Source organism: Erinaceus europaeus, chromosome 20 (genome assembly GCF_950295315.1).
Source record: "Erinaceus europaeus chromosome 20, mEriEur2.1, whole genome shotgun sequence".
In the NCBI taxonomy this organism is placed as follows: domain Eukaryota; kingdom Metazoa; phylum Chordata; class Mammalia; order Eulipotyphla; family Erinaceidae; genus Erinaceus; species Erinaceus europaeus.
In genome coordinates, this window is record NC_080181.1 from 8,554,858 (window position 1) to 8,582,850 (window position 27,993).

General features: G+C 45.9%; 1 protein-coding gene across 1 annotated transcript; it reads right to left on the minus strand.

Annotated features, from left to right (window-relative positions):
* LOC132534969 (uncharacterized) lies at positions 1-27,820 on the minus strand. Its single transcript, XM_060179836.1, has 8 exons — positions 27,264-27,820; positions 23,854-24,014; positions 19,127-19,295; positions 17,295-17,420; positions 6,335-6,530; positions 4,435-4,441; positions 3,597-3,749; positions 1-342 (listed from the first exon to the last, which is right to left on the minus strand). Exons 2-8 carry the CDS (start codon positions 23,905-23,907, stop codon positions 1-3), a joined length of 1,047 nt encoding a protein of 348 aa, XP_060035819.1. The 5' UTR covers positions 23,908-24,014; positions 27,264-27,820.
* Between the last annotated feature and the right edge of the window lie 173 nt (positions 27,821-27,993).

Here is a 27,993-nt window from a genome sequence, read left to right on the forward strand (position 1 = left end):
TCACGCCTCACGTGACGCAAGCCCAGGCTGACGCAGACCACGTGCCCCACAACCACGCAGCACAGGCTCAAGCCTCACGTGACACAAGCCCAGGCTGACGCAGACCACGTGCCCCACAACCACGCAGCACAGGCTCACGCCCCCACGTGCCCCCACGTGCCCCAAGCCCGCGCTCACGCAGCCCACGTGCCCCCACTGCAGCGCAGGCTCACGCCCCACGTGACCCGCGTCCACGCCGACGCGAGCGCGCACTGACACAAACACCCTGTTGTCAGCCAGCGCTGATGCAAATCCGCTGTGTCCTTTTAGCTTTTCACCTTTTGTCCTAAAACCTCTTTCAGTCTACAAAACAGCCGCTGGTGGAGAGGTTTTGTAGAAGCCAAGTGGCGGCTGGGAGGTGGCGCACCTGGTGGAGCACAGACATGAAAGTGCACAAGGACCTGGGCTGGAATCCTCACCTCCCGCCTGCAGCCGGGAGGCTCCACCGGTGGTGAAATCACTGCAGCTGCCTCTCTCCCTCCCTTACCCTCCCCCTCTCAATTTCCATCTCAGAAAGAAAGGAGGAGAAAGGAAGGCAGGCAGGCAGACAGGCAATGGCCACCAAGAGCAGTGGATTAGGTCCGTAGGCAACGGGGTCCGATAGCCATGGTGGCAATTTAAAAAGCAGCAATAATTAAACAAAGCTAAGTGGCAAGGCTGGGGCTGCAGATGGACTGAGTCGAGTGCTGGAGCTCAGCATCAGGCCTCCGGGTTTACTGCAGGCCATTCTGGGTACTTTAACCATACCACATCTATCGTCACGGGTGGGCTAGGTCCTCAGCTTAAGGTAAAATGCAAATCATAGCAGGGGGCTATGGTCTTATCTACTGCACGGGGTTGCTGTGAAGACTAAGATGGAATATATTCATATGGCATGCATTATTCATAGTTTCATGTTACTTGTGCAGAAAAAAAGATTTCACTTTAATGTGCTGAAGGACAGCAAAATCTTCTCTGGAAAGCTGCTCAATTTTCTAAATATATAGAATGTTTCCCAAAATAACAGTACCCTCCTCCTAGTTCCTTTGCCTACGTATCATGTGTTCTGAGCAAAAGCAAGAATTTAAAGATACTGAAATAGCTGGGTAAAGCACATACTCTGTTATGCCCCAGAACCTGGGTTCAAGCCCCTGATAAACCACATTGGGAGAACCTGCATGGGAGAATATTCGCCAGCAGTGGAGCAGTGCTATGATGTGTCTCTCTCTGTCAGTATGCCTGTGTCGGTCTGTCTCTCTGTCTCTCCTCTTCCCCCTTCTTTCCCTCACTCTATGTCTCATCCTTAATTTAGACAAAAGAAGGAAGTCTGCTGAGAGCAGTGGACTAGGAGTGGAAGATGGTGGAATCCTGTAGGTGCTAAACCCCAGTAAAACCCTGGGCCTCTAGAGGAACAACCTGATTGGTAACACATAAGCCATCTTTTGGGCTGGGTGTGGTAGCTCACAGTTGTCACCATGCTGCAAGGGTCTAGGTTCAAGTCTTTGATCTTCACCTGTGGAGGAGGGAGAAGCTTCATGTGCAATGAAGCGATGCTGCAAGTGTCTCTCTTTGTCTCTGCTTCTCTATCTCACCCGTTCCATGTCAGTTTCTCTGTCTCTATCCAATAAATGAATACATAAAATATTTTAAAAGAGAGAGGTATCTTCCGTTCTTGTTCAACCACTTTGTCTCCAGACTAGCACAGGGATTCTATAATTACTTATTAATTGAATTAATGGACTTTTATTTGGGAGGGCAGGCAGTAGTGCAGCGGGTTAAGTGCACATGATGAGAACCACCAAGGACGGGCCTAAGAATGCCGGTCCTGCAGCGAGGTCCCTTCACAAGCAGTGAAGCAGGTCTGCAAGTGTCTTTACTCCTCTTCTCTGTCTTCCCCTCCTCTCTCGATTTCTCTCTGTCCTATCCAACAACAACAGAAATGGCAACAATAACAAAGGGGAAAAAATGGCCTCCAGGAGCAGTGGATTCGTAGTGTAGGCGATAACCTGGAGGCAAAAAAAAAAAAGTGTTTTAGATAAGTGTAAATTACATATACTTTTTGTCTATAATGAACTTATGTTTATGAGTATAATATACATGCATAAATCCTGAGAAAATGTACATCAAAGAAGTAACTATTGGGGTGGGGTGGGGTGGGTAAAAAAAAAAAAAAGAAGTAACTATTAATTCAGTAATTGATTAATGGTCAGCTTTAGCTTTCCTCTATATAATTTAATGAATTTCACTTTTTTTTTTGCAAGAAGGTTTCTTTTTATTTATAAAGAGAAAAAAGAATAATAAGACTCTTCTAATGGGTCACTAATGAGCAGTAAAGTGGACAAAAGAGGAAAAAAACAGTAATAATGATAATTTGCATTCAGGAACCAAATCTGGCTATTGTACAAATAAATTTTTGAAAATTATACTGAAATTATATATTGCTGTGTTTCTGCTCTTCCTAGCTATGCATGAAATACCCACTTTGACTCTGATAAGAGATGGTCTTACTGCTGTAATCACATCATTAATAATCCACTATTGCTAGTCCATAATGATTCACCACCTTCAATGAATTATCTATTCCACCTGAATTGGAAATCAGAATACAGAAGTCTGTTTTTAAGTCCTTTAAGTTACTTACCTATGTATTTCAGAGCTTCTCAATAGTGTAAATCAATATTTTCATATCCACCAAAAGACATAAATTAAATGAGTATATAGACTGTTCAGCAGTACTGTGATTAAAATGCTCACATTTTTGCTACATTTCTCCAGCAAAGAAAACTGAACTTGCATGACCTAGCTTGTCAATGGAGGACATAGTGTAATTATTATTAATTATAATTAATTATTATTACTATTAAGTGACAAGTCAACTGTGAGAAAAAGTAGGTAAATTTGCATTTGAAAAACTTTTATTAGAAGTTGCAAGCACAGTACATAAGAGAGCCTGGCTTTCACCTTTGGAGCCACTGGCCTATTGAACACTGCAGTGAAAGAGTGAGGTAGAGCCCTGACATGAGATGCATTTTCTTTGTAAAAATCAGTATCTGGGGGGTCAGGCGGTAGCGCGGTGGGTTAAGCACATGTGGCACAAAGCACAAGGACCGGTATAAGGAACCCAGTTCGAGCCCCCGGTTCCCCACCTGCAGGGGAGACAGTGAAGCAGGTCTGCAGGTGTCTGTCTTTCTCTCCCCCTCTGTCTTCCCCTCCTCTCTCTACTTCTCTCTGTCCTATCCAACAACAATGACATCAATAACAACAACAATAATAACTACAACAAAACAAGGGCAACAAAAGGGAAAATAAATATTTTAAAAAGTCAGCATCTGAACTGAAATTTCCAGCACATTGAGACACACAGGGACAGCTTGCCAGAGCAACAAATGCTGCAGAAGCAGTGCTTTGACAGTTTGTGGTGTATTTTTCAGGTCTACAGAAACCTCTGGATAGTACTGTAAGGAAGGATTTAGTCTTGTTTCTATGGAAACTATAACTGTGTAAGCCTGTTTCAGACAGTTTGCAACATGGAATCTTATTCAAGATGAAAAGTTTTGCAATATATTATTGATACATACTTCAATCTGGAGTTTAGCATTGCATGAGAAAAGTCTAAAGCTATGATAACTGCCAGAAAAGGTTGACCTAGCCACAGTGCAAACCAGCCCACTGCATTTGAATTCAGGTGTTGGAATCAGAATGCCTTCTACTTTAGGAAGAAAAGACAGTACCTAGAACACAGAAACCACATTTTTACTTTAAACAACTGAGAAGGGACTACCTTGTTAAACGCACCTTTTTAAGCGCACACATTACAGTGTGCAAGGACCTGGATTCAACACCCTGGTCCCCAACAGCAGAGTGGTAAAGCAGGGCTGCAGGTGTCTGTCTCTTATTTATTTGTTTGTTTGTTTGCCTCCAGGGTTATTGCTGGGGCTCAGTGCCTGCACTATGAATCCACTGCTCCTGGAAGCTATTTTTTCCCTTTTGTTGCCCTTATTGTTTATCATTGTTGTTACTGCTGGCATTGTTGGATAGGAAAGAGAAATAGAGAGAGGAGGGGAAGACAGAGGGGGAGAGAAAGACAGACAACTGCAGGCCTGCTTTACTGTTTGTGAAGCAACCCCTCTTCAGATGCGGAGCCTGGGGCTTGAACCGAATCCTTAAGTTGGTCCTTGAGCTTCACACCATGCACACATAACCCACTGCGCTACCACCAGGTCCCCTCTCTTTCTCTTTACTCCTCTCTCCTCCTCTCCCCTCTCAATTTCTATTTGTCTTTCTCCAATTATTAATAAATAAAAGTATATACATATATATATTCATACACATATATAAAGGTTTAAAAAGAGAAAAACAACTGAGGAAAAACCAGCATTTTTAGATAGCTTTTATCCATATTTTAAAATTGCTTACTTCTTCACTGTGAATAGGTTAATGCACTTAAAACTTTACCTACTAGCTGTGAACACTTATTCATATGCATTGGACTGTACCTTTTACTGTTACAGTGCCAGCACCTACTGAAATACCTAGCACATAGCCAAAAAAAAAAACCCTGTAATATTAATATAACATCAGCCATCACTTCTACTGAGCATCCATTATGTTCTAAATTATGTGTTTAATTTGTGCCATTTAATTTTCTCTACATCTCTACTGTGAGTACATACTTTGTTTAGTCTCAAGGCACATATTTAAAAAAAAAAACCCTGAAATTTAGGGGGGCAGGCAGTGGCACATTTGAAATCATGCATGAAGACCCAGGTTCAAGCCCCCAGACCTCACCTGCAGGAAGAAAACTTCAAGAACAGCAAGACAGTGTCGTAAGTACCTCCGCCCCCCCCCCTCTGAACAGCAAGACAGTGTTGTAAGTATCTCCGCTCCCCCTCTGAACAGCAAGACAGTGTTGTAAGTATCTCCGCTCCCACCTCTGAACAGCAAGACAGTGTTGTAAGTACCTCCGCTCCCCCCTCTGCCTCCCTATCACTCTTTCACCCTCTGTAAAAAGGAAAAGAATGGCTACCATAAGTGGAAGTATGGTACAAGTCCCAGCAACAATTCTAGTGGCAAAAAAGAAAAAAAAAATTAAAATTTTAGTAGGTCTAGAAAACTGGTCAGAGTCACAGAACTAATACAGCAGCAGAACTGAAATTAAAAGTTTTATGAGAACCCAACTCCTGTGATTCTTACATTGTGCTTCCCACATATTGTTAAAGACATATATAATTATGATTATAAAACTTCTCTGTGCCTTTGTTCCCTCATCTCTTGAAAAAGAGGATAGTCCTTACCTCACAAAGGGCTTGTAATGCCTTCATGGTTTGCTTTAAGCCACAAATCACAAGTTTTAGCTGATTTTATCCTTGGCTCTCTGTATTTGTAAACCACTCTCTGGACCATTATTGTATGTATTTACTATCTTTTTTTTATTATTTATTTTTTATTTAAGAAAGGATAAATTAACAAAACCATAGGGTAGGAGGGGTACAACTCCACACAATTCCCACCACCCAATCTCCATATCCCACCCCCTCCCCTGATAGCTTTCCCATTCTCCATCCCTCTGGGAGCATGGACCCAGGGTCATTGTGGGTTGCAGAAGGTAGAAGGTCTGGCTTCTGTAATTGCTTCCCCACTGAACATGGGCGTTGACTGGTCAGTCCATACTCCCAGTCTGCCTCTCTCTTTCCCTAGTAGGGTGGGTCTCTGGGGAAGCGGAGCTTCAGGGCACATTGGTGGGGTCTTCAGTCCAGGGAAGCCTGGCCGGCATCCTGATGGCATCTGGAACCTGGTGACTGAAAAGAGAGTTAACATACGAAGCCAAACAAATTGTTGAGCAATCATGGACCCAAAGGTTGAAATAGTGGAGAGGAAGTGTTAGGGGGGTACTCACTGCAAACTCTAGTGTACTTCTGCTTTCAGGTATATGTTTTGCACTAGTTTATCTACTATCTTTTAATAGTAAGTTTTAAGTGCATCAAAAGTGAACTGCAAAGAAACATGAATAAGGTGGACTTATCACAAGCAAAGTAGTTCTTTTTTTTTGTATTACATATTCTTATATCTCTATACCAAATTCCTGCAACTCCTAGGACTGGAAAAAAGTCTCCATCAAAGTAAAAGCATCCTTTATCCAGAGATGATACCACTTCAGAGAAGGGAGGCAAAACAGTTACAGTCCTCACAGTGGCAAAGAGGTTTCTGCTGACTACAGAAATTGAGACAGAGCTGTGAGAAGTAGAAGGCAGCATAATAGTACCGAGCAAGGTCTGACTCACTGGTGATGTGGCTGATACACTATCTATACACTTACCCTTGTATAGGATGCTGTGTGAGTGCCCAGCATGGCTCTTGTCTGGTGACAGCTTGTGTAATAACTGTTACACTCGCAGGCTGTGGTGCTACAAGGGTGGAGCCACCATGACCAAAGGTTTCAACAGTTCCTCCCTGCTGAGCTGATGGCACCCAGAAATGTGACTCGCAGAAATGTGGGAACAGGACCCAGGTTGCTGCAGTAGTTTAACAAAAGAAGGAGAACAGATCCAACTTCAGTCCTAGCTACACAACTAGTTGTGTGATCCTGGACACACTATTTGTCCTTTGCACATTTTGATACCCTTATTTGTAAAACAGAAATAGTAACAGCACTGTGGAAGATAAAAGTGTCAGGAGTGGTTTTGGGAGAGGGCACAATGAATGATAGCTTTTATTATTGTGTGACTAGCCATACTTTAAAATCTCAAATGGGGGAGGTCAGGCAGTAGTGCAGCAGGTTAAGCGTATGTGGTGTAAGGATCCCGGTTCGAGCCCCCGGCTCCCCACCTGTAGTGGAGTCACTTCAAGTGGTGAAGCAGGTCTGCAGGTGTCTGTCTTTCTCTCCCCCCTCTGTCTTCCCCTCCTCTCTCCATTTCTCTCTGTCCTATCCAACAACAACATCAATAACAACAACAATAAAAAACAACAAGGGCAACAAAAGGGAATAAATATTTAAAGAATCTTTAACAAAAAAATCTCAAATGAACTTTTTTTTCTTTTTTTCTTTTCTTTTCCTCCTCCAGGGTTATTGCTGGGCTCGATGCCTGCACCATGAATCCACCGCTCCTGGAGGCCATTTTTTTCCCCCCCTTTTGTTGCCCTTGTTGTAGCTTCGTTGTGGTTATTATTATTGCCCTTGTTGACGCAATTCGTTGTTGGATAGGACAGAGAGAAATGGAGAGAGGAGGGGAAGACAGAGAAGGGGAGAGAAAGATAGACACCTGCAGACCTGCTTCACCGCCTGTGAAGCGACTCCCCTGCAGGTGGGGAGCCGGGGGCTCGAACTGGGATCCTTACGACGGTCCCTGTGCTTTGCGCCACACGCGCTTAACCCACTGCGCCACCGCCCGACCCCCTTTTTCTTTTTTTTTAAGCTGGCTCTTCACTTTTGCAAACCAGATACCCTCTAAGTTGAAGGGATTACCATGTACTATGAATAAAATATTTTTCGACATTCTTCAAAATAGGGTTAGGAGATATGCACTGTAATCTTACAATTTTGTAACCTACTATTAATCACAAATTTAAAAATGAAAAAAAATAATAAATAAGTATCTTCTCTCTCTGGTGATACTAGTTATAATCTCTCATTATGTTCTCTCCTTACCACTGTTTGTTGGACTGTGGTGGTGGTGCACCTAGCTGAGTGCACGTTACTACTGTTTGTCTTGGATCTTTGTCATTCATATTTCAGAGCATCTGGGGAAATAAACTGGAGTCTCATCTTTGACACAATCCCTATTTTAGGTCTAACTCCTTATCTCTGCTGGGAGTTTTTGATTATTTTTGACAGTGGAGCTTCACTGTTGTGGGCTGATTTTTTTTTTTTCCATTTTGCCTCCAGGCTTATCGCTGGGGCTCAGTGCCTATACTACAAATCCACTGCTCCTGTGGCCATTTTTCTTTTTTTGATTTTTTTTAAATAGGATAGAGAGAAATTGAGAGAGCAGGGGAAGATAGAGGGGGAGAGAGAAAGACAGACACCTGCAGACCCACTTCACCACTTGTGAAACAACTCCCTGTAGGTGGGGAGCCGGCAGCTTACACTTGGGGTCCTTGTGTTTTGTACTATGTGCACTTAATATAGTGTGCCATCACCTGACCCTTGGCTAACTTTTTTAGGCAGAGACACAGAGAGAAGGAGACAGGGAGAGACACCGCAGCATTAAAGCTTCAGTTAGTGTATTCAGAGCCGAGCTCAAGCCCTGAGGGATTTTTCTGGAGATGCAGAAGGCTGCTTCTCTGTGGTCCAAGGCAGCCCAGGAAGAAAAGGAAATTATCAGCCTGGACATTACTGTCTCCCCAGGAATGCACTTGGGAGTTGGCATGTGAAAACCCAGATGCCTTCCACTCTGGTGAGCATGTGTTACGGCCCTTCATGGTATTTCCACAAGACTTAAACAGTGCTGTTTAAGCTGTCCTGTCTATGGAACTCTGTTATAACAACAGAAACAAACTAAAACACACACAGGGATGTGATTGTACAGGTTAAAAAAAAAAAAAGTAGAGGGTGGGGGCAGATAGCATAATGGTTATGCAAAGAGACTTTCATGCCTGAGGCTCCAAAGTCCCAGGTTCAATCCCCCAGCTCACCATAAACCAGAGCTGAGCAGTGCTCTGGTTAAAAAAAAAAAAAAAAAAACAGAGATAGACTCAATACATGAATCAGGCAGGCTGTTTCTAAAATTGCGTTGGCATCCTGAACATGTCATTATGTTTACATCACTATTTCTCCACCCTTCTCTAGGAAGAGAACTCGGATGCCCACCTCTAAAGAGGTAAACCACTACTTTTCTGATACCTAATCCACAGCCCAGTGTTCAGTAAGTCCCTCAAGTGTTATTTGTTAAATAAGTGAAAAGGCAGAGCTGGGGAGATACCACAGTGTGAGCACATGAGACTTGCAGCCAGAGGACACAGGCCAATCCTGGGCATCACCGTATCTCAGAGCTAAACAGTGTTCTCACCAGCCCCCTCCCTTCTCCTTTCCCCACACCATAAAAACAAAAATATTTGGAGAAACAAGTAAGAAGGCAAGGAACAGCGTGTCCCATTGCAAACTGCAGCTGTATTCTCTCCAACACCAGCAAATTATATACAACAAAGAGTGGTTACCACTAGATTTATAATGAGATCATCTGTCCTAGTCTCCAATTTCACAGCATGAGAAAATAAAGATAAAAAGGACCTGATATACAAAGCAGAAATCAAGGGCTTGCTTTGGTAGATCTTAAATTGTCTAGGTCAGCATCCCATGCCCTGTAGCATCAACTGGATGAGTATCACAGCTCTGAAATCACAAGACCACCCTGTGTATGTTATCATGGGTGAGGACCCAGGCTTGAGCCACCGGGTCCATATGGAAGGAAGCACCTGTACCATGATGCTATTCTGTCTCTCATTCTCTCTCTGTGTCTCTGCCTTTCTTCCTCCCTTGACCACCCCAACCCTCCATGAAATTAAAAAGAAAAAAAGGGGGGGGCTGGCAAGATAGCTCATTTGGATAGCCTGCTTGCATTGTCATGTGCATGACCAATAATGACAAAAAAGAAGCTGGAAAAAGAAAAGAAAAAATCTGCTGGGAGCAGTGTGATCATGCAGGTACAAAGCCCTGGAGGCAGAAAAGGAAAGTAAAAAAATAGAAGGAAAAGGGAGGGGAGGGGAGGGGAGGGGAACAGGAGGGGAGGGGAACAGGAGGGGAGGGGAACAGGAGGGGAGGGGAGGAGGAGGGGAGGGAAGGGGAGGGGAGGGGAAGGGAGGGGAGGGGAGGGGAAGGGAGGGGAGGGGAGGGGAAGGGAGGGGGGGGAAGGGAGGGGAAGGGAGGGGAGGGGAGGGGAAGGGAGGGGAGGGGAGGGGAGGGGAAGGGAGGGGAGGGGAAGGGACGGGAGGGGAAGGGAAGGGAGGGGAAGGGAGGGGAGGGGAAGGGAAGGGAGGGGAAGGGAGGGGAAGGGAGGGCAGGGGAGGGGAGGGGAGGGGAAGGGAAGGGAGGGGAAGGGAGGGGAGGGGAAGGGAAGGGAGGGGAAGGGAGGGCAGGGGAGGGGAAAGAAAGTCATTCACAGGAAAGTCTGGGAGAGAATCAGATTACCCCCATGTCTTTTGTCTTGGGTTTATCTGGATATAGAACTGCTCGATTCACTACAATGTCAATATACCAGAACTTTTTCTTTTTATTGCCACCAGAGTTCTCACTAGAGCTTTGTGCCTACATGGGAAATCCACCATACCCGGTGGCATTTTCTTTGTTTCTTTTTTTTTTAATAAAGAAAAAGAAAAATGGGGGACCACCTACAGCACTGCTCCTCAGACAGTAAAGCTTCCCATCTGCAGGTGGGGACCAGGGTCTTGAACCTGGGTCTTTGCACATGCTAATATATGTGCTGTACTGGGTGCATGACTGCTAGGTCCCAAGACAATTTTCTTTTTTTAACCAGATCACTGCTCAGCTGTGGCTTACAGTAGTGCTGGGGATCGTACCAGGGACTGTGGAGTCTCAGACATGAGAGTCTTTTGCAGAACCATTATGCTATTTTCCCAGGCCCCTAAGACAATTTTTAAAGAAAGCTTTCTGGAATGCAGTTACATGTTTTACAGCTCTGCTTTCTAAATGTGGACTACTGTGCTTTCTTTACCTCCTGCTGTCCACACTAAGAAGACAGGGCTCTGCCCTTTGGGGATGGAACTTCGAAGGGCTCAGTGTCTATCCAGCAGACATTTTACTGCTTTTGGTCAAAGATGGTTGTGAGAATCACAACATTCACATGATCATTTTTTTTTAAACCGCAGCACATTTTCCCAGAAGTATAAATGTGGATACATATTTGATGAGTTCCTACATAATTTAGAGCAAAGGAGAAAGTCTAAGTATGGTTTAAGATGTGCAATCATTGCACCAGAGAGATCAGATCTACAAGCTGGTCACAGTGCAGTTAAGGGGAAGGGGAAGGTTGAATCAGGAGAGTTTAAACTACTTCAGAAATAAACTGCTCTGTTCAGCACCATCCTCAGCTCCCTTCTTTCCCCACCCTCAACTCCTCTGCACACCTCCTCTCAGAAGCCTGGTAACAGAGGAGTCACAATGCACATCTTGGATTTTTTTCCCTCAAAAGAATCCCGTATTTCAGGACTCTGTCTTATTGTCCAAACTATCAGAGCATAAATCTAAAATGTGGGTCACAGAGGTTGCTCACTGGATAAGGTGAGTGTCTTGCCAAGCACATGGCCCAGGTTTAAGCCCTGATACCACATGGTAAGTGCTACCACACCAGGGCAAGCCCCAATAGCTCGAGTATCTCTCTCTTACCTTCTCTCTCAAAAAGCACACCAGAATGATGAAATTGTGCATGTGCAAGGCCCTGACTCCCAGGGTAGGGGAGGGAATAGGGTATCAAAATTCTAAAAGCATAATTAACATGCAAATAGAGAGGGGGCACTGATGAGGGTACTAAAAGAATAACAAAAGTCATTCAAAGAGAATTTTTTAAACTAACTTTTTATTTTAGTATATAAAAAAAGAATGCTGAAATTGGGCTGCTACATTAAACACAAATGTGGTTTATATCACTCTAGACAATAAAACCAGACAGAAATGTGGTTCTCTATTCTCGCTACAAAAAAGGAAAAAAGTCATCTAAATTGATGATTATCTGGGACCAGTGACAAAGCTCTCTTGGACAGTGCACTGCTCTGCCATGTCTTTTCTTCTCTGTTTATCTGTCTCGTTCTCTCTCTCTCTGAGAAAGTCAGGCCTGAGTGGTGAAGCCCTGGTAACAACAACGAAAAAGTATTCTATCTCAATTAAGTTTACAGAACTGTAAAGTTTATTCTCCTAGAGGATCTATAGAGGACCCAGCTGATGATGGATGCTCTTTGCATGTGAAAATGCCACGCGCTCCTCCTTCTGTTTCAAGTCCATCAATACCTTCAGCCAGCAGCCGCCAACAATGTGCTTGTAGCTAAACAAGGTATATATATTACTCTGTGCAGGGGAGAGAAGGCTCAGCTGGGGGCACAATGAGTCTCAGGAAGAGGAGGGGAAAGAGCCCACGACAGGATTTGGGGTTGGTCTGGGCCTACCAAGTCAGGGTTTGTCCCAGACTGGGTGCCCTCAGAGAGCAGGCTCATCTGGAACTGATGTCTTACTAATTCCTACCCACAGGGAGAGAGGATAAACAAAGGCAGAGATGTGACTGGGAAGGCAGCAAAAAACACACTCATTTTAGCAGGAAAAAAAAAAAAAGGTGGAGGAGTAGAGGGACTTGGTATTTTGTGAATGGCACAGTGCCCTTGTTTTTGTCTATACTTAAAAACCAGAGGTCTTGTTTTGTCTCATTTTACTAGAGTCACCTTGATCTCATAAATCTCCAAGTAAGCCTGTCTAAAGATGAAATTCTATGAGAGTGTTTACATCAAATAGGAGAATAGCAGGCCTAGCTATTAATACCTTTTTTTTTTTTTTCATTTCAAACTGCTGGAGACTTTCTTTATGCCATAAATACAGGAGTGAAATGAACGTCTTGAAAGAATAAACTTAATTTAATAAAATAACAGGGGGTACGGTGGTAGTGCAGCGGGTTAAAAGCACATGGCACAAAGTGCAAGGACTGTTGTAAGGACCCTGGTTTGAGCCCCCGGCTCCCCCCCACCTGCAGTGAAGCAGGTCTGCAGGTGTCTATCTTTCTCTTCCACTCTCTGTCTTCCCGTCCTATCCAACAACGAACAACATCAATAACAACAATAATAATCACAACACATTACCACACCAGCCCCACTCTCAAGAATAATTACTGTCTCCATGCCCCCAGCCCCACAGGGAACACCCTCTCTGGCAGCTGCAAGGACAAGTGAAATTTCTCAAAGCTCCGGCCAATTAACAGGAAGCTTCCTCTTCATTCAGATAGGACAGCCCTCTCTCATTAAGGCCAGCAAGCAGAGCAGCAGACCATGTGACTCATAGGGACACACAGAGTATCCAGCCTGACTCAGTCCCAGCCAGCGCATTGGGCCAACTCAGTAGCCAAGAAACTCTCAGCCTCAGCCTCCACACTTCTCTCACTGACCATCCATGGTGAAGCCCTGGCCAGAGTGTTCACTTTTCAACCCTTTCCCTGGCTTGTCCCCATTTCTGCCACCTAGAACAGGAGTAGAGAAAAAATTCTGCCAGGGGCCATTTGGATATTTACAGCATAATTGGCAGTCCATACAGAATTTTCAATTTAAAAATTAGCACTTAATGTTGCTGTGAACAACCTCCTAGATTTAATGAATTTCATCCCTTACTCACAGTTGCTTTGGCTGGATCAGACCAAATGATTTTGTATATCCCCTACCCCTGTCCTCCTAGAGGGGGAACCCTGGGCCTTTGCTTCTCCCACGGTGGTTCACCTCTCTGCCAGATGACCTCACCATGATGCCATGAACATGAGGAGGTCAGTCACCCATCATGCACAGCTCCACTTTGGGCATCTTCTTTGAGACTTTTGTGACAGCCAGTTGGCTTCCCACTATGTGCTTGATTTAGGTCACCATTCTTACACTGTTTCTCTTAATCAATTGTGGAAGTTATTCTTTATCTGGCTGAGAGTTCTAAGAATCCATCTAGTATCACACAGAACAAAAAATAATAAGGGACCGGGTGGTGGCACACCTGGTTGAGCACAGGTTACAATGTGCAAGGACCTGGGTTCAAGCCCCCGGTCCCCACCCGCGAAGGGAAAGCCCCACAAGTGGTGAAGCAGGGCTGCAGGTGTCTCTCTGTCTCTCTCCCTCCCCCTTCCTCTCAATTTCTGGCTGTCCCTATCCAATAAATAAATAAATAAATAGTAAAAAAATTAAATTAAAATAGTGAAACAGAATCAGGACTCAAACTCATGTGCCTCCCTCACAAGCCCACCTTTTCTCTGCCTTTATAGCAAATAGCATTTCTTGTCCCCTTTCAGAGTAAGATTTCAATAACAAAATTAAAGCAAATATTTCTGTGCAGTGGTGGTTAGGGAGTGTGGCACATTCTCTGGAGGTAGAAGATGAAACTGAGCATCAAGCCCACTGCATGTGGCTTCCAACTAAGCAAGCTCTCTCACTGACTCTCACCTTCTCAGAAGGCCACTTTTAGAGGCCCTCTTAAACTGGGACCCAGCTGGGCCTCCTCGTGTCCTTGAGGCTGTGCATCGTGAGGGGCCTTAGTTCTCCTAAGTCTGCTCTGAGTTTGAAAAGAAATCATTTTCTTGGCCACTGAAGCATTTGCTGAATTTATTTTTACTTGAGCCTCATGTTACCATGCATTTCTCTTATTAATAAAGTTCATGTTTGGAGACACAGGTCTTTCTACCCCGTTAGCTGCTATGACCTAGGCCACAGGGCCATCCAGCCCTGCATTTCAGTGCACAGCCTGGAATCAGATGAGGCCTGAGGATACTTTTGTGAAGAACCAGCAAATATATATATTTTTTCAAAGTTGGAAAAAGAGATTCTGTTTTCCAAAGAAAACACACACACACACACACACACACACACACACACACACTCCAGATTCTCTTCTCATTCGATGGCACTGACACTCCTTCACTCCTGACGCCATCCCTGCTTGCCTCTGAGCTGAACTAATCTAACTGCCTTAACCAACCAATTATGGCAGAGGTGAGCCTGCCTGGCATCTATGTTTAGGCCAGAAAAGATGAAAGCAGTATGGCAGCAGCTCCTCTTCCTCCTCCTGCTCCTGCTCTTGCTCTTCCTCCTCCTCCTCCTCAATTTTTATTCTGGATAGAGACAGAAAGAAATTGAGAGGGAGGGAGTCGGGCTGTAGCGCAGCAGGTTAAGCGCAGGTGGCGCAAAGCACAAAGACCGGCATAAGGATTCCGGTTCGAACCCCGGCTCCCCACCTGCAGGGGAGTCGCTTCACAGGCGGTGAAGCAGGTCTGCAGGTGTCTATCTTTCTCTCCTCCTCTCTGTCTTCCCCTCCCCTCTCCATTTCTCTCTGTCCTATCCAACAACGACAACAACAATAATAACTACAACAATAAAAAAACAACAAGGGCAACAAAAGGGAATAAATAAAATAAATAAAATTAAAAAAAAGAAAAGAAAGAAATTGAGAGGGAAGGGAAAAATAAGGAGAGAAAGACAGATAACTGCAATATTGCCTTGATGCTTGTGATGCTTCCTCCCATAGCAGGAAAGTGGGGGCTTGAACCCAGGTCCTTAGCTACTGTAACATAAGCGTTCTACTGGATGTACCACCTGCTGTCCCCAAAAGACTTGTTTCTAACTGTGGTGTGCCCCTGCCCAATGCTTACTTGCCCTTGGGTTGCAGCCACCATGTTTTTTTTTTTTCCTCCAGGGTTATTGCTGGGTTCGGTGCCTGCACTATGAATCCACCGCTCCTGGAGGCCATTTTTCCCCCTTTTATTGCCCTTGTTGTTGTAGCCTCGTTGTGGTTATTATTGTTGTCATTGTTGATGTCATTCGTTGTTGGATAGGACAGAGAGAAATGGAGAGAGGAGGGGAAGACAGAGAGGGGGAGAGAAAAACAGACACCTGCAGACCTGCTTCACCGCCTGTGAAGCGACTGACTCCCCTGTAGGTGGGGAGCCGGGGGCTCGAACCGGGATCCTTAAAGCCGGTCCCTGCACTTTGCGGTTAACCCACTGCGCCACCGCCCAACCCCTTCAGCCACCATGTTTTAAGGAACCTCAAGTCACATGGAATAGCCACATGGTGTTATCAGCCAAAGCTGACAGTTCAGCAGTGAACTGTGAGAGCTTAAAATCCCAGGAGAGTCTAGCCTCTGACCTTGAAATATTCCTGCTAAGTCCCCAGAAGTTGAGCAGAGGCAGGCCCCTTACCCTGTTAGATTATGAACCATCCCTGAAGTCCTGCAGTATCCCTATGTCCTCTTATTGGCTATAGGTGGCTGCAGTGGCCAGCAGAGAGTCAGGGTTCACTATCACCTTGGGCAGTTCATTTTAATCCTCTGAGCCTTGCCTCCTCATCCACACAGTGGAGGTAATACAGGAACCTACTTAGTAAGACTGTTGTGAGAGTTCAATGACGAAATATGTCTTGGGAAGTTGGGGGAGGGGGGATTTAGTCGGTGGCACACCCAGTTAAGTGCACATAATACTGAGTGCAATGACCCATGCAAGGATCTGGGTTCAAGTCCCCAGCTTTCCACCTGCAGGGAGGACTCTTCACAGGCGGTGAAGTAGGTCTGCAGGTGTCTTTCTCTCTCCCTTTCTATCTCCCCTTCCTCTCTTAATTTCCCTCTTTCCTTTCCAATAAAATGGGAAAAAAATGGCCCCAGGAGAAGTGGATTCATAGTGCTGGCACTGAATCCCAGCAATAACCCCGGAAGCAAAAAAAAAAAAAAAATGGAGTTAGGAAGTGGTGCACTGGGTTAAGTACACATAGTATGAAGCACAGGGCCCAATGCAGGGATCCTGCTTCGAGCCCCTGTCTCCCCACCAACAAGGGGGTTGCTTCACAAGAGGTGAAGCAGGTCTCTACAGGTGTCTGTCTTTCTCTCCCCTTCTCTGTCTTCCCCTCTTCTCTCAGTTTCTCTCTGTCCTATCCAATAACAACAAAATAGAAAAAAATGGCTGCCAGAAGTAGTGGATTCATAGTGCAGGTACCAAGCCCCAGCTATAACCCTGGAGGAAAAAAAGAAAGAAAGAAAGAAAGAAAGAAAGAAAGAAAGAAAGAAAGAAAGAAAGGAAGGAAGGAACAAGAAAGATGTCTTGGTCACATGCTACACTGCTTCTACAGGGCATGACCAGGACCTTCATCCCTCTTGGACATACAGTTTAAAGGATCTTTCTGAGATTCCCAAGGTCACTTCCACCATGGACACATGCAGACATGCTGCCACTTAACAGCAGATGCTCAATGAAGCCTTTCAATGCCATCCACATTCAGCAGTGTCTCAGGAATTATGATCAAAAAAGCACACTCACCCACTAATCCTTTGAAAAAATTCTGAACATGATTCTGTTTAGTAGCAAACTGTCTCCCACCCACTCCAGGGTCCACGCTGAGGACTTCCAGTCTCCCAAAGGTCAGCTTCAAAGACTCAGGGGCAAAATGAGAATCTATACTTCCTAGAAACCTCGACCCCATGCCTGAGAACTTCCTGCACAACAGGCCAACCCACTAAGGTTCCTTTTGGAAAAACTGTTTGGGTTCTGCTAAGCATGGGTTCCCATCTGTCCCTCTGGCTTCCCTTCTAAAGACACGTCCAGTCCACCCACCTGCAAATGCTTCGCAAAGCCTTGGCGGAGTAGGGCTGCCAGTGGGTGGCACAGGCTGGCACTGGCGTGGTAGGAGATGAGAGGCATCGAGTAGACTCTCTACTTCCTTTCCACTGGACATGTGGCCTGAAATGTCATCAAATGTGCTTTATTAACTTCAGGGACTATGTCCTTTTGAAAAATAAAAATGTCTTAGGTCAAGTTACTTTACTGTGAAAAGTTATTAGTCAGAACTGTGACTGACATTTAAGGGAAGAAGTCAGGGAGAGGGGAAATAGAAATTTCTTTATTCTTTTTTCCCAGATGGTGAGAGACAGAGAGAAAATGAGAGACAAAGAAGGAAAAACACCACGTCACTGCTCCGTCACTTAGGAAGTTTCCCCCTTTGTATGTGCTCCCACATGGAGACAAGGGGCTCAAACCCAAGTCACTGCCCACGGTGGCCAGTGAGCTATCTCTCACCCCCCACAGAACAGACCAGTCTAACTAATCTGAGCAAACTGCAGGAAGGCCAGGGCACAGCAGGCCCCACAGAGAACTGGGAGCAGAGGCTGGACCTCTGCAGGACTCACTCTCACAACGTGAGCTTGTCACCTTGCAGTCTTCACAAGTGCACACCTGGACACAACAACTACAGGCAAATAATCTTTCACCCTCAAAAGTCCAAGGAAACAGATTAGTTTATCTGATGGTAAAGCAGAGGGGAGGAAGGAAGGGAGGAAGAAAGGGAGGAAGGAGACAGAAAAAGGAGGAAAGAGCCAGGAGATGGCTCCCCGGGAAGAGCACGCACTTCAGCGCATGGGCTCGAGCCAAGGCACCATGTAAGAGCACCTTGAGCTTTCCCTTCCACTGCTGCTAACAACTCATAGGCATGTAGTCTATTTCAGCACATCTGCGAGTAATAAAGAAGAGGGGAGGGGCCTCAAAGAGGGCTGGGGCCTCTGCTACAATTTTGAAGTGGAATTACCATGTTCAGTGAAATAATTTGGAAGGAAAAGAGTTACTACTAGATCACCTCACTCATAGGTGGGACTTCAGAAACAAAAAAGGGGCAAATACAGTGGCAAAATTAACTGTGGTCTATTGAGGAGACCCAAGGAAGCTAAGGGGGTGGGGGTGAGAATGGGCTGGAAAAGGGGTGGGGACCCACAACACTCCTCTAGGAGGAAGATGGCAAGTTGGTGCAGGGGGTGGGACGCTGACACTGATGATGGGGAGATAAGAACCTGTACACCTGTGATCCGACAGTTCTGAAATCATTGTTTCCTCCAGTCAAGGGATGTAATAAGAAAAAATAGTGGGGTGAGGAAGCAGGTGCCTGGAGCACAGTGTCCTATGAAGGAGAGGATTGATACTTTGGTGGTAAGTGAGGTGTATGCACACATATTTTGGAAAGAGGTGAAATTGTATCTGTGAGAGCAATGATGTGGTAGAACAACATTTCTCCAGTAAAAATAAGTAAAAATGGGGGCGGGTGGTGGTGCACCTGGTTAAGTGCCCATGTTACAATGCACAAGGACCTGAGTTCAAGCCCCTAGTCCCCACCTGCAGGGGGAAAGCTTTGCAAGTGGTGAAGCAGGGCTGCAGGTGTCTCTCTGTCTCTCTCCATCACCCCTTCCCTCTTGATTTCTGACTGTCTCTAGCCAATAAGTAAATAAAGATAATTTTAAAAAATTAAAAAGAAACAGGAAACTCCAAACTCACCAGGATTTGCAGGGTTTGGACAAACATGCTTTGGCTGAAGGTTTTGGCTATAACTACTGAACACACTTTTCTCTTTCAGTTGCTTCAGATTTCACAGGGGTGGGGGGGGGTGGGGGGGGGAGAGACACCTGTCTCAGGCCTCGGATGAAACCCCAGCACAGCATGTGGCTGGATCTGTGAGCCCAGTGCTGCCTGCTTCCATTTCCAGACTGGACACGGTGGGCAACTCCAGCAAACTTTCAGCACTGCCTGCCCAGCGCACTGTGGAGTCAGTGTCTTCACTTCCTTCTTCAGATTCTGCAGAGAAGTTGCATTAAGCAAGAAGACAAGAACCAAAGAGTCCCATTTCACTGCATACATTTTACCACATGGGATTTCAAACTTTTTCTGAAACGTCTTAACACTCCTAACCTCCCTCAAGAGGTAAGACCAACTGAGCCTCAATGTTTCTAGAACCATGAGCTGAAATAGTTTCCTTTGCTTGCTCACCATCCAGACAACAGCTGTATCCAAGTGAAAGCTCCTCTTCAGCTAGCGGCAGGTGAGAGCAGCAGTGCTGGCTTGAAGGGGGAAAGGGAAGAGCAAGGGTGTGGCTGTCTTGCTGAGGGTAGAATGTGGGCTCCCTGAGAACTGGGGACTCCCCTTTAGCACCAGCTCCATCTTACTCAGGCAGAGCCAGCTCCCAGAAATCTCTCTAAGGCTGAGGACGAGAAACACACAGGTGAGACAGACAATGCAGGTAAGTTCCAGCTGCAAAAATCTGACTGAAATCGAATGACAGAAGGATCAGTCCTGTCATGAAAGAACCCTGTGGAGCACATGCTTTCCCAGTTGCTGCCAGCACAGGTAGAGTGACAGAAGGTGACGAGAGGGAGGCACTCTCAAATCCCTCCATTATCACAGCAGATCTGCCCCCATCTGGATGAACTGTCAAAACAAGAAGTGATATTTACTAAAAGGTCACCTTCCTGCCACTCTCCACAGATCAATGTAAATCGCTAACTTTGTAAATGAAATTCTATTTTTCTCAGCTCTCTTTCAACCAAGGCTGATCTCCAGTTGCCTCCCTGCCCTCAGTGCTTCATCTTTCAGTCTGTTGTCTGATCTCTCTTGTCAAGTGACTACTGACTAGTACACAAAAACTTAATGGAAGAAAAGAGCTACTAAGAATCATTTTCTAATTTTTTTCCCTTTTGTTGCCCTTATTGTTTATTGTCGTTGAGGGGGGATGCTCGAACAGGGATCAGCAGTCCCTGCGCTTCGCACCATGTGTGCTTAACCCACTGCACCACCGCCAGCTCCCAAGTTTCTCGTTCTCTTGGCTTGAACTTCCTCAAAATGTTAATATCACCATAAGATTATTTTCCTTTTTTTCTTTTCCTTCTCTTTAGAGAAGGCTGTTAGCTAGACTTAATGTGGTAATCATTTCACAATATATATAAATCTAACCATCATGCTGGATGCCTTAAACCTATAAAGTGATATATGTCAATTTCTCAATAAAACTGGGGGAGGATGGTTAGCAGAGGAAAAGGTGAGGGGCCAGGGTGGTAATGCTATTGGTTAAGCATACATCGTACTATGCATGAGGACCCAGGTTTGAGCTCCTGCATCCCACCTGCAGCAGCGATACTTCACAAGTGGTGAAGTAGGTCTGCAGGTGTCTTGCTCTCTCCCTCCTCCTTCCCTCTCTGTCCTACCTAATAAAATAGAAAAAAAGGGGGGGAGACTGAGCTCCAGATAACCATCTCTATGGTTAAAAGAAAAGAAAAAGAAAAAAGAAGAGGAAAAGGCATTGCTGGGATCATATCAAAATGCTAACAGTACTTATCAGTGAATCCAAAGGACAAGGGTTGAGGCAGTTGGAATCAATTATCCTTCATTTTCCAAGTTTTCTACAATGAAAGCCAACTGCTTGCTATGTACGGCATCAATTTTTCCAGGTCTCCAAGCATGCCCAGACATAGCTCACCCAGTGGGGCGTACATCTTACCAAGCCCAAGAGCATCGCAACAGGACACACAGCTGCGTCTCTGAGTCAGGGTACAACTGCTAGTGCCATCTCAATAAACCCTCCCATATCCAGATGTGTGTGTCCCCGCCTGCCAGGCATGTCCTCCAAGCTCTTTTTGGTGTGGCTATCAGGCCTTTGGCCTCCTCAGTAAAAATCCTTTATAAAAATAGCTGGGCCGGTCATCATTGCCCAGCTGCCCCCCATACCCCGTATGTGTCAGCAAACCCTCTCAGAGCAGCACCAGCCAGGCTCACTGAGGCTGCACACTGACCCCTGTGCCTCCTGCTGTAGCTGTTGTCAGCCCTGTCGGGGGGCACCAGCCCTATCTTACCATGTCAGGCTAAACCCTCAGGTGCAAACTGCCTCCCTGTCGATGATAGGTTTTTTTTTTTTTTCCTCCAGGGTTATTGCTGGGCTTGGTGCCTGCACCATGAATCCACCGCTCCTGGAGGCCATTTTTCCCCCTTTTTGTTGCCCTAGTTGTTGCAGCCTCGTTGCAGTCATCATTGCCATTGTTGACGTTGCTTTGTTGTTGGATAGGACAGAGAGAAATGGAGAGAGGAGGGGAAGACAGGGAGAGAGGGAGAGAAAGATAGACACCTGCAGACCTGCTTCACCGCCCGTGAAGCGACTCCCCTGCAGGTGGGGAGCCGGGGGCTCGAACCGGGATCCTTACGTCGGTCCCTGCGCTTTGCGCCACGTGCGCTTAACCCACTGTGCCACTGCCCGACTCCCTCGATGACAGTTTTATTGAACTTGAAAGTGAAGGTTCTATAAACTTCAATTAGGACCAGACAGAACTCTATCAAAAAGCTTTATAATTGTGAGGCAGGGAGATGAGTCATTCAAACTCAGTATTATGGAACTTTCACAAGGGATTTCCTTTTTCCCTGAATGACAAGTGTAACAAAGTCCTATAAAATAAATGACAGTGATCTGTGCAGCTTTCTTTCTCTGTGATTAATGGGACTAGTCAGGTTGCTCCTGTGAGACTGTAGGCACACAACAGGCACGAGGGCTCTCCAGGCCCTGCGTTTGCCTCTGGAGTCATAATGTGCCTGCAGTCAAGCCATTTCTCAGCCAGGCTTCACATGTGAGGAGCTAAGGGAGATAGCTTTCTCGAGAGACAAACAGAAGCCTTTTCTGGCCAGGAGACACTTTCCCTAGTAGAGTGCACACTCTATTATATGTAAGAACCTGGGCTTGAGCTCCCAGCCACCCTGCAAAGGGAAGGCTTCACAAGTGGTGGAGAGGGAGATGTAGTATCTCTCATCAATGTCTTTCACTCTGCAGCTGAAAAAAAAGGGGGGATGACTACACCAGGAATAGTAGAAGTCCCAGTGATTCCTAGCAAGAGAGGGAGGCAAGCACAAAGGACCCGGGTCACCAGAACACTGCTGCAAGCCTGCTAGACCACCAGGCATTCACACCATGGTCAGGTCACTCCTGATGACCTGCTAGTGATGCTCCCAGTGGCCATTTTCCCTTTTTCTCTCTATTTTATTTGAGAGGACAGAGGGAAATGGAGGAGAGAAGGGGAAAAAGAAATGGAGATACTTGGGGGAGAGGGTGCAGGGGTGTGGGCGGTAACATACTGGGTTAAGCACACATAATGCAAAGTGCAATGACTGTGTAAGGATCCTGGTTTGAGCCCCTGGCTCCCTGCCTGTAGGGGGGTCGCTTCACAGGTGGTAAAGCAGGTCTACAGGTGTCTGTCTCTCTCTCCCCTTCTCTGTCTTCCCCTCCTTTCTCAGTTTTTCTCTGCCCTATCCAACAACAGCAGCAGCAGCAGCAGCAGCAGCAGCAACAACAATAGAAAAAACGTCTGCCAGGAGCAGTAGATTCATAGTGCAGGCACTGAGTCCCAGCAATAACTCTGGAGGCAAAAAGAAAGACAGAAAGAAGGAAAGAAATAAAGAAATAAACAGGGTGTCGGGCGGTGGCACAGTGGGTTAAGCGCATGTGGCGCAAAGCGCAAGGACCAGTGTAGGGATCCTGGTTGGAGCCCCCAGCTCCCCACCTGCAGGGGAGCCGCTTCACAGGCGGTGAAGCAGGTCTGCAGGTGTCTTTCTCTCCCCCTGTCTTCCCCTCCTCTCTCCATTTCTCTCTGTCTTATCCAACAACGAACAACATCAACAATGGCAATAATAATAACCACAACGAGGCTACAACAAGGGCAACAAAAGGGGGAAGAAATGGCCTCCAGGGGGGGTCGGGCGGTGGCGCAGTGGGTTAAGCGCACGTGGCGCAAAGCGCAGGGACCGGCGTAAGGATCCCGGTTCGAGGCCCCAGCTCCCCACCTGCAGGGGAGTCGCTTCACAGGCAGTGAAGCAGGTCTGCAGGTGTCTTTCTCTCCCCCTCTGTCTTCCCCTCCTCTCTCCATTTCTCTCTGTCCTATCCAACAACGAATTGCGTCAACAAGGGCAATAATAATAACCACAACGAAGCTACAACAAGGGCAACAAAAGGGGGGGAAAAATGGCCTCCAGGAACAGTGGATTCATGGTGCAGGCACCGAGCCCAGCAATAACCCTGGAGGGGGAAAAAAAAAAAAGAAAGAGACAAAGAAGGAAGGAAGGAAAGAAGAAAAAAAGAAAGAGAGAAGGAAAAAAGACAAAAAGCAAGAGGTGGAGATACCTGCAGACGTGCTTCACCATTTGTGACATGTCCCACCAGAAGGTAGGGAGCTGGGACTCAAACTTGGGTCCTTGTACATGGCAACATGTGCATTTAACCAGGTATACCACTGCCCCACCTCCCAAACCCCCACCCTCAACTGGTTTCCTTATCCTCAGTCCTATAGTAGACTGATGTTTGCTTCTGTAGCTATGGTATACTTACCCATGGCCCAGTGTGGTTCTCAGATGAATTTCTTTCTGTGATACTGTTCATCATCTTGACAGTCTATGACAGAGAGTCTAATTTTCTCCATAGTGCACCATTCAATTTACAGAGACTGAGAATCTCGCAGGTCCATCCCCTTCCTCAGAATACTCACAGGTCTGTGGATTGACAGGACTGTTAGCCCATGTGACCAGAAGAGGAAGCCATGAAACAACCCCCTCCCATCCACTTTCCTGAGTGGCATCTGACTGACCTGTCTACACATTAGGGCTGTTAGTGACATATCTTACAATCTCAGTCCAAAATACTCGGCTTACTTCTGTAAGGAAGTGTGTGTATGTGTGTGTGTGTGTGTGTGTGTGTGTGTGTGTGTGTACGTGTGTGTGTGTACGTGCACGCAAGCCATCCATCTCTGGTGCCCTTGAAAAGACTTTCTTTGAACCAAGAAATAATCATTTGCTTTATTGGGAAACAAAATGAACCATGCAAATGGAGACTGTGAGTTACTCATTTGGAGACTAATTGGGGGAGAAAACAAAGTCTGCAATTGAATGTACATCTGCTGGAAGGCAGAGGGGCTGCCACAGCCAAGTGCATCTTCTCTTTCTTTTCTTTACATTTCTCCCCAGGCTTTTTAAGTAGATAAAAAATAACTATAAATCCAAGAATGCCTTCCTGTGGGGGTGTGGGGAGAGCATCTTGGGTCCCCAGTCAGGATCCTACGTTGTTCCTTAAACTTGTCAGGACCTTCATGCAAGTCATTTCCTCCTGAAAACAGGTCAGAGGTGGGCAACTTCATTCAGTGTTAGTGTTTTATTAATTCTAGTGTCAACAAGCAGCATTTTCATACGTTGTCCCTAAAGCAGTTGAAAAAAGGACGAGATTGAACCTGCAGCTGAAGGCATGTCTTGAGAGCACTCACCCTGCTGGACACTGGAAGTGGAGGAGAGACAAGAATAAGAGACATTCAGCTTTGCAGCAATGAAGAAAGCTTTGGTGCTATGCTATCTTTTCTTAAAGAGGAAGAAAAGAAGGGGAGGAGGGGGAAAAAGAAGAGGAGGAAGTAAAAGAATAGCAGAAACAAAGTCCTGGCCTTCAACAAACACACATTGCTCTGGAGGCATAAAGCATTTCCAAAGTCAAGGACAAAACAAATAGCATCCAGCTAGCTAAAGAAACGGCACTGGCAGGGTTTACTCAGCTTAGGGGAAGACCACCTCAGGGACTTGGCACTGTTGGCTCCTGTAGAGGGTTAAACGGTGACCTCCTTCTGAGGCCTTATTTGAAAGAAATAAAAGTGCCTTGAGATTAGATAATGCTGGGTGATGTGAGAGAGTCCTAAATCCAGTGACAAGCATCTCATAAAACAGGCAGAAGGAAAGAGACATACAATGATGTAGAGGGAGAGACCTGAGTGAGGTAGCCACAAGTCAAGCACGTCAGGGCCTCCAGGAGCTGTGAGGGAGAAAGGAGGGGCCTGCCCTGCTCACAAATGACTTTCAGATTTTTGGCCTCTGGAATAAGAGAGCATCTTTTTTTTTTTTTTTTCTTCTCCAGGGTTATCTCTGGAGCTCAGTGCCTGCACTACAAATCCACTGCTCCTGGAGGCTATTTTTTTCCCCTTTTGTTGCCCTTGTTGTTTATCATTGTTGTTATTGATGTCATTGTTGTTGGATAGGACAGAGAGAAATTGAGAGAGGAGGGGAAGACAGAGATAACACACCTGCAGACCTGCTTCACCACTTGTGAAGTGACTCCCCTGCAGGTGGGGAGCCAGGGGCTCGAACCGGGATCCTTATCCGGTCCTTGCACTTGGTGCCATGTGTACTTAGCCCGCTGCACTACCACCCAGACCCCCCATCTATTCTTTTTCTTACCAGGCTTATCACTGGGGCTCAATGCCTCAAAACCAGAAACCACACACAGGGCAAAGTGCATACCCTACCAGGTGAGCTATCTCTCCCGCCCTGTCTCACTAAAATCAGTAAATCTTTACAGAACAGAATGTCATTTTTCAGATGAAGGATGGCAGCTCAGAAAATAAAGGCAGGGGAGGCAATGCACACACAAGACCAGGCCTTTGACCACAAGACGCACCCCTCACTCCATCTGTCCTACTTAGTCCTCATCCCTGAAACTGCCAGTTGTTCCCTGTACTGAGATTAAGTAGGCTAGTCAGCCTCCACTGGCTGTCACCCACTCCAGCCACTCCCTCTGTCTTTGTTAAGTGTGCTAAAGCATCACGGCTCTGTATTATTTCTCTGCTGCAGGAAATGTGTAGAAACAACAGGGGTATGTTGCTTCATTATAGCTTTCCAAAGTTCATTAAATAAAAATAGCTCTAAGTGAAGTTGTATTAGAGAGCACTCGAATTAAATATCAACTGCTAATGAGCACCTTTTTAAGATGGGGCCTGAAAAGCAGAGCTTGTAGCCCATTAGCAATTGTTCTGAAGAGGAGCTCCAGAGAGGACTGGCTCCCCCCACCCCCCACCCCGGAAAACCGGGCTGGCTCCCCATGGACATGGGAGTCAAATGGTGCATCAAGTTTACTGAGGACTCAACTGCTGAAATAAAAAATAATAATAATTTAAAAAGACTGCCCAAAGATACTATGTCCAGACCATGTCTCCTCATGATTAATTAAGTTCCACAACACTTTGGTCACTTTTGATTTTCAAAATGTCTTAGCTGAGGCATTTCAAAAATGTCTAAGAACAAAATAGGTGGTTCCAGAGGTGATTATGCTAGGTGAGATAAGTAGAGCTATGACAGATGCTTTTGCTCATATGTGGAATATAAATAACTAAACAAATAAACTTATAAAAATTAACAGCAAATCTGCCTCTTAGACTTTGTGAGAACGATGGTGGTGGACAGAAGAGAAGGGGGCAAGAGGCACTTTGGTGGAGGGTGTGACAAAATGTACACACACACAGGTGAATTGGAAACTACACTCCAGAAATTGAATGTTGTTAGGCAATGCCAAATCAATAATAATAAACTTAATAAAAAAAATCAGGTAATTTTTTTTCCCCCAGAGCCAGGGCCTCAGTCCACTCCTAGTCATTTTTCAACTTCAGTTTCATATGATTCCGAGTTCTCCTCCTCCCCACTCTCTCCCCAGCCCTAGCTTTTGCTCACTTGTGGTGCCACTGGCTTGTGGTAGAGAAAGGGGCATTCAGGTCCTCATCCCTCCTTTTACTCCTTCCCAAGAAAGCTAGGACTGAAGAAGAGTGAAAGATGGGTATCTCCTTCCTCCGTTGAACAAAGTCCCCATTTTCTCAGGACCATTTGTCTAGTGCACAGACTTCAGGCTGCTGGTGGGCTGACAGGCATTCCAACCAGGCCATGAAAAGAGACCTCGCACCCCCACCCCCAGCAGCAAGTGCAGGCCTCAGCAGTCACCTGGAGATGTGTGGTGTGTCTTCTTATCTCCCAGGAGAGGAGCAGCACTGGTCCCATCGATGTCTGGCAGTCGCCTCAGAAAACCATGTGCTTCTTGATTCTCTTCTCCTCCCCCAGCTATGGGAACAGAGGCAGAACCGTGGCCCACAATTTAAGCAAAGATCCAGCGAGGATATAGCACACCTGTCTCCCCTGTTTACAGTCCCCACCTTCGTCCTTGTAAGTGAAGATTGTAGAGAGACCTCGCTGTCTTGAATGCAAACCAAAAATACCTCATCACCTCTTTACATTGAGGGTAGAAAACCAGCCTCATCACCTGCCCTGAAATACACTTCTCAAAGCCTGCCTCCTTCCTCTTAGTTCTTCCAATATCTTAAGTCTGAGGAGTAGGAAGGGGGGCAGAGTCTGCCTCTGGAAGACAGAGAAGCAACAAGAAGCCAACTCTGTGAATTGAATCTGTTCAGTAAGCATATGTATGGATAAATGGTTAGTACCCATCTTGACATTCTCTGGATTTACAACAATGGTGTCAGCCAGGGAGATAGCTCAGCCTCTTAGAGCATCAACTCACATGTCTGAGGGCTAGAAGTTCAGTCCGTGACACCAGCTTAGGCCAAAGCTGTGCAGTGCTCTGATCCTCCTTTTCTTTCTCCTCTCACATAATAAATACATAAATAACTTTTAAAAAGAGTACTGGTCTGTGTAGACCCTTTAATTACTGTCTGGAATA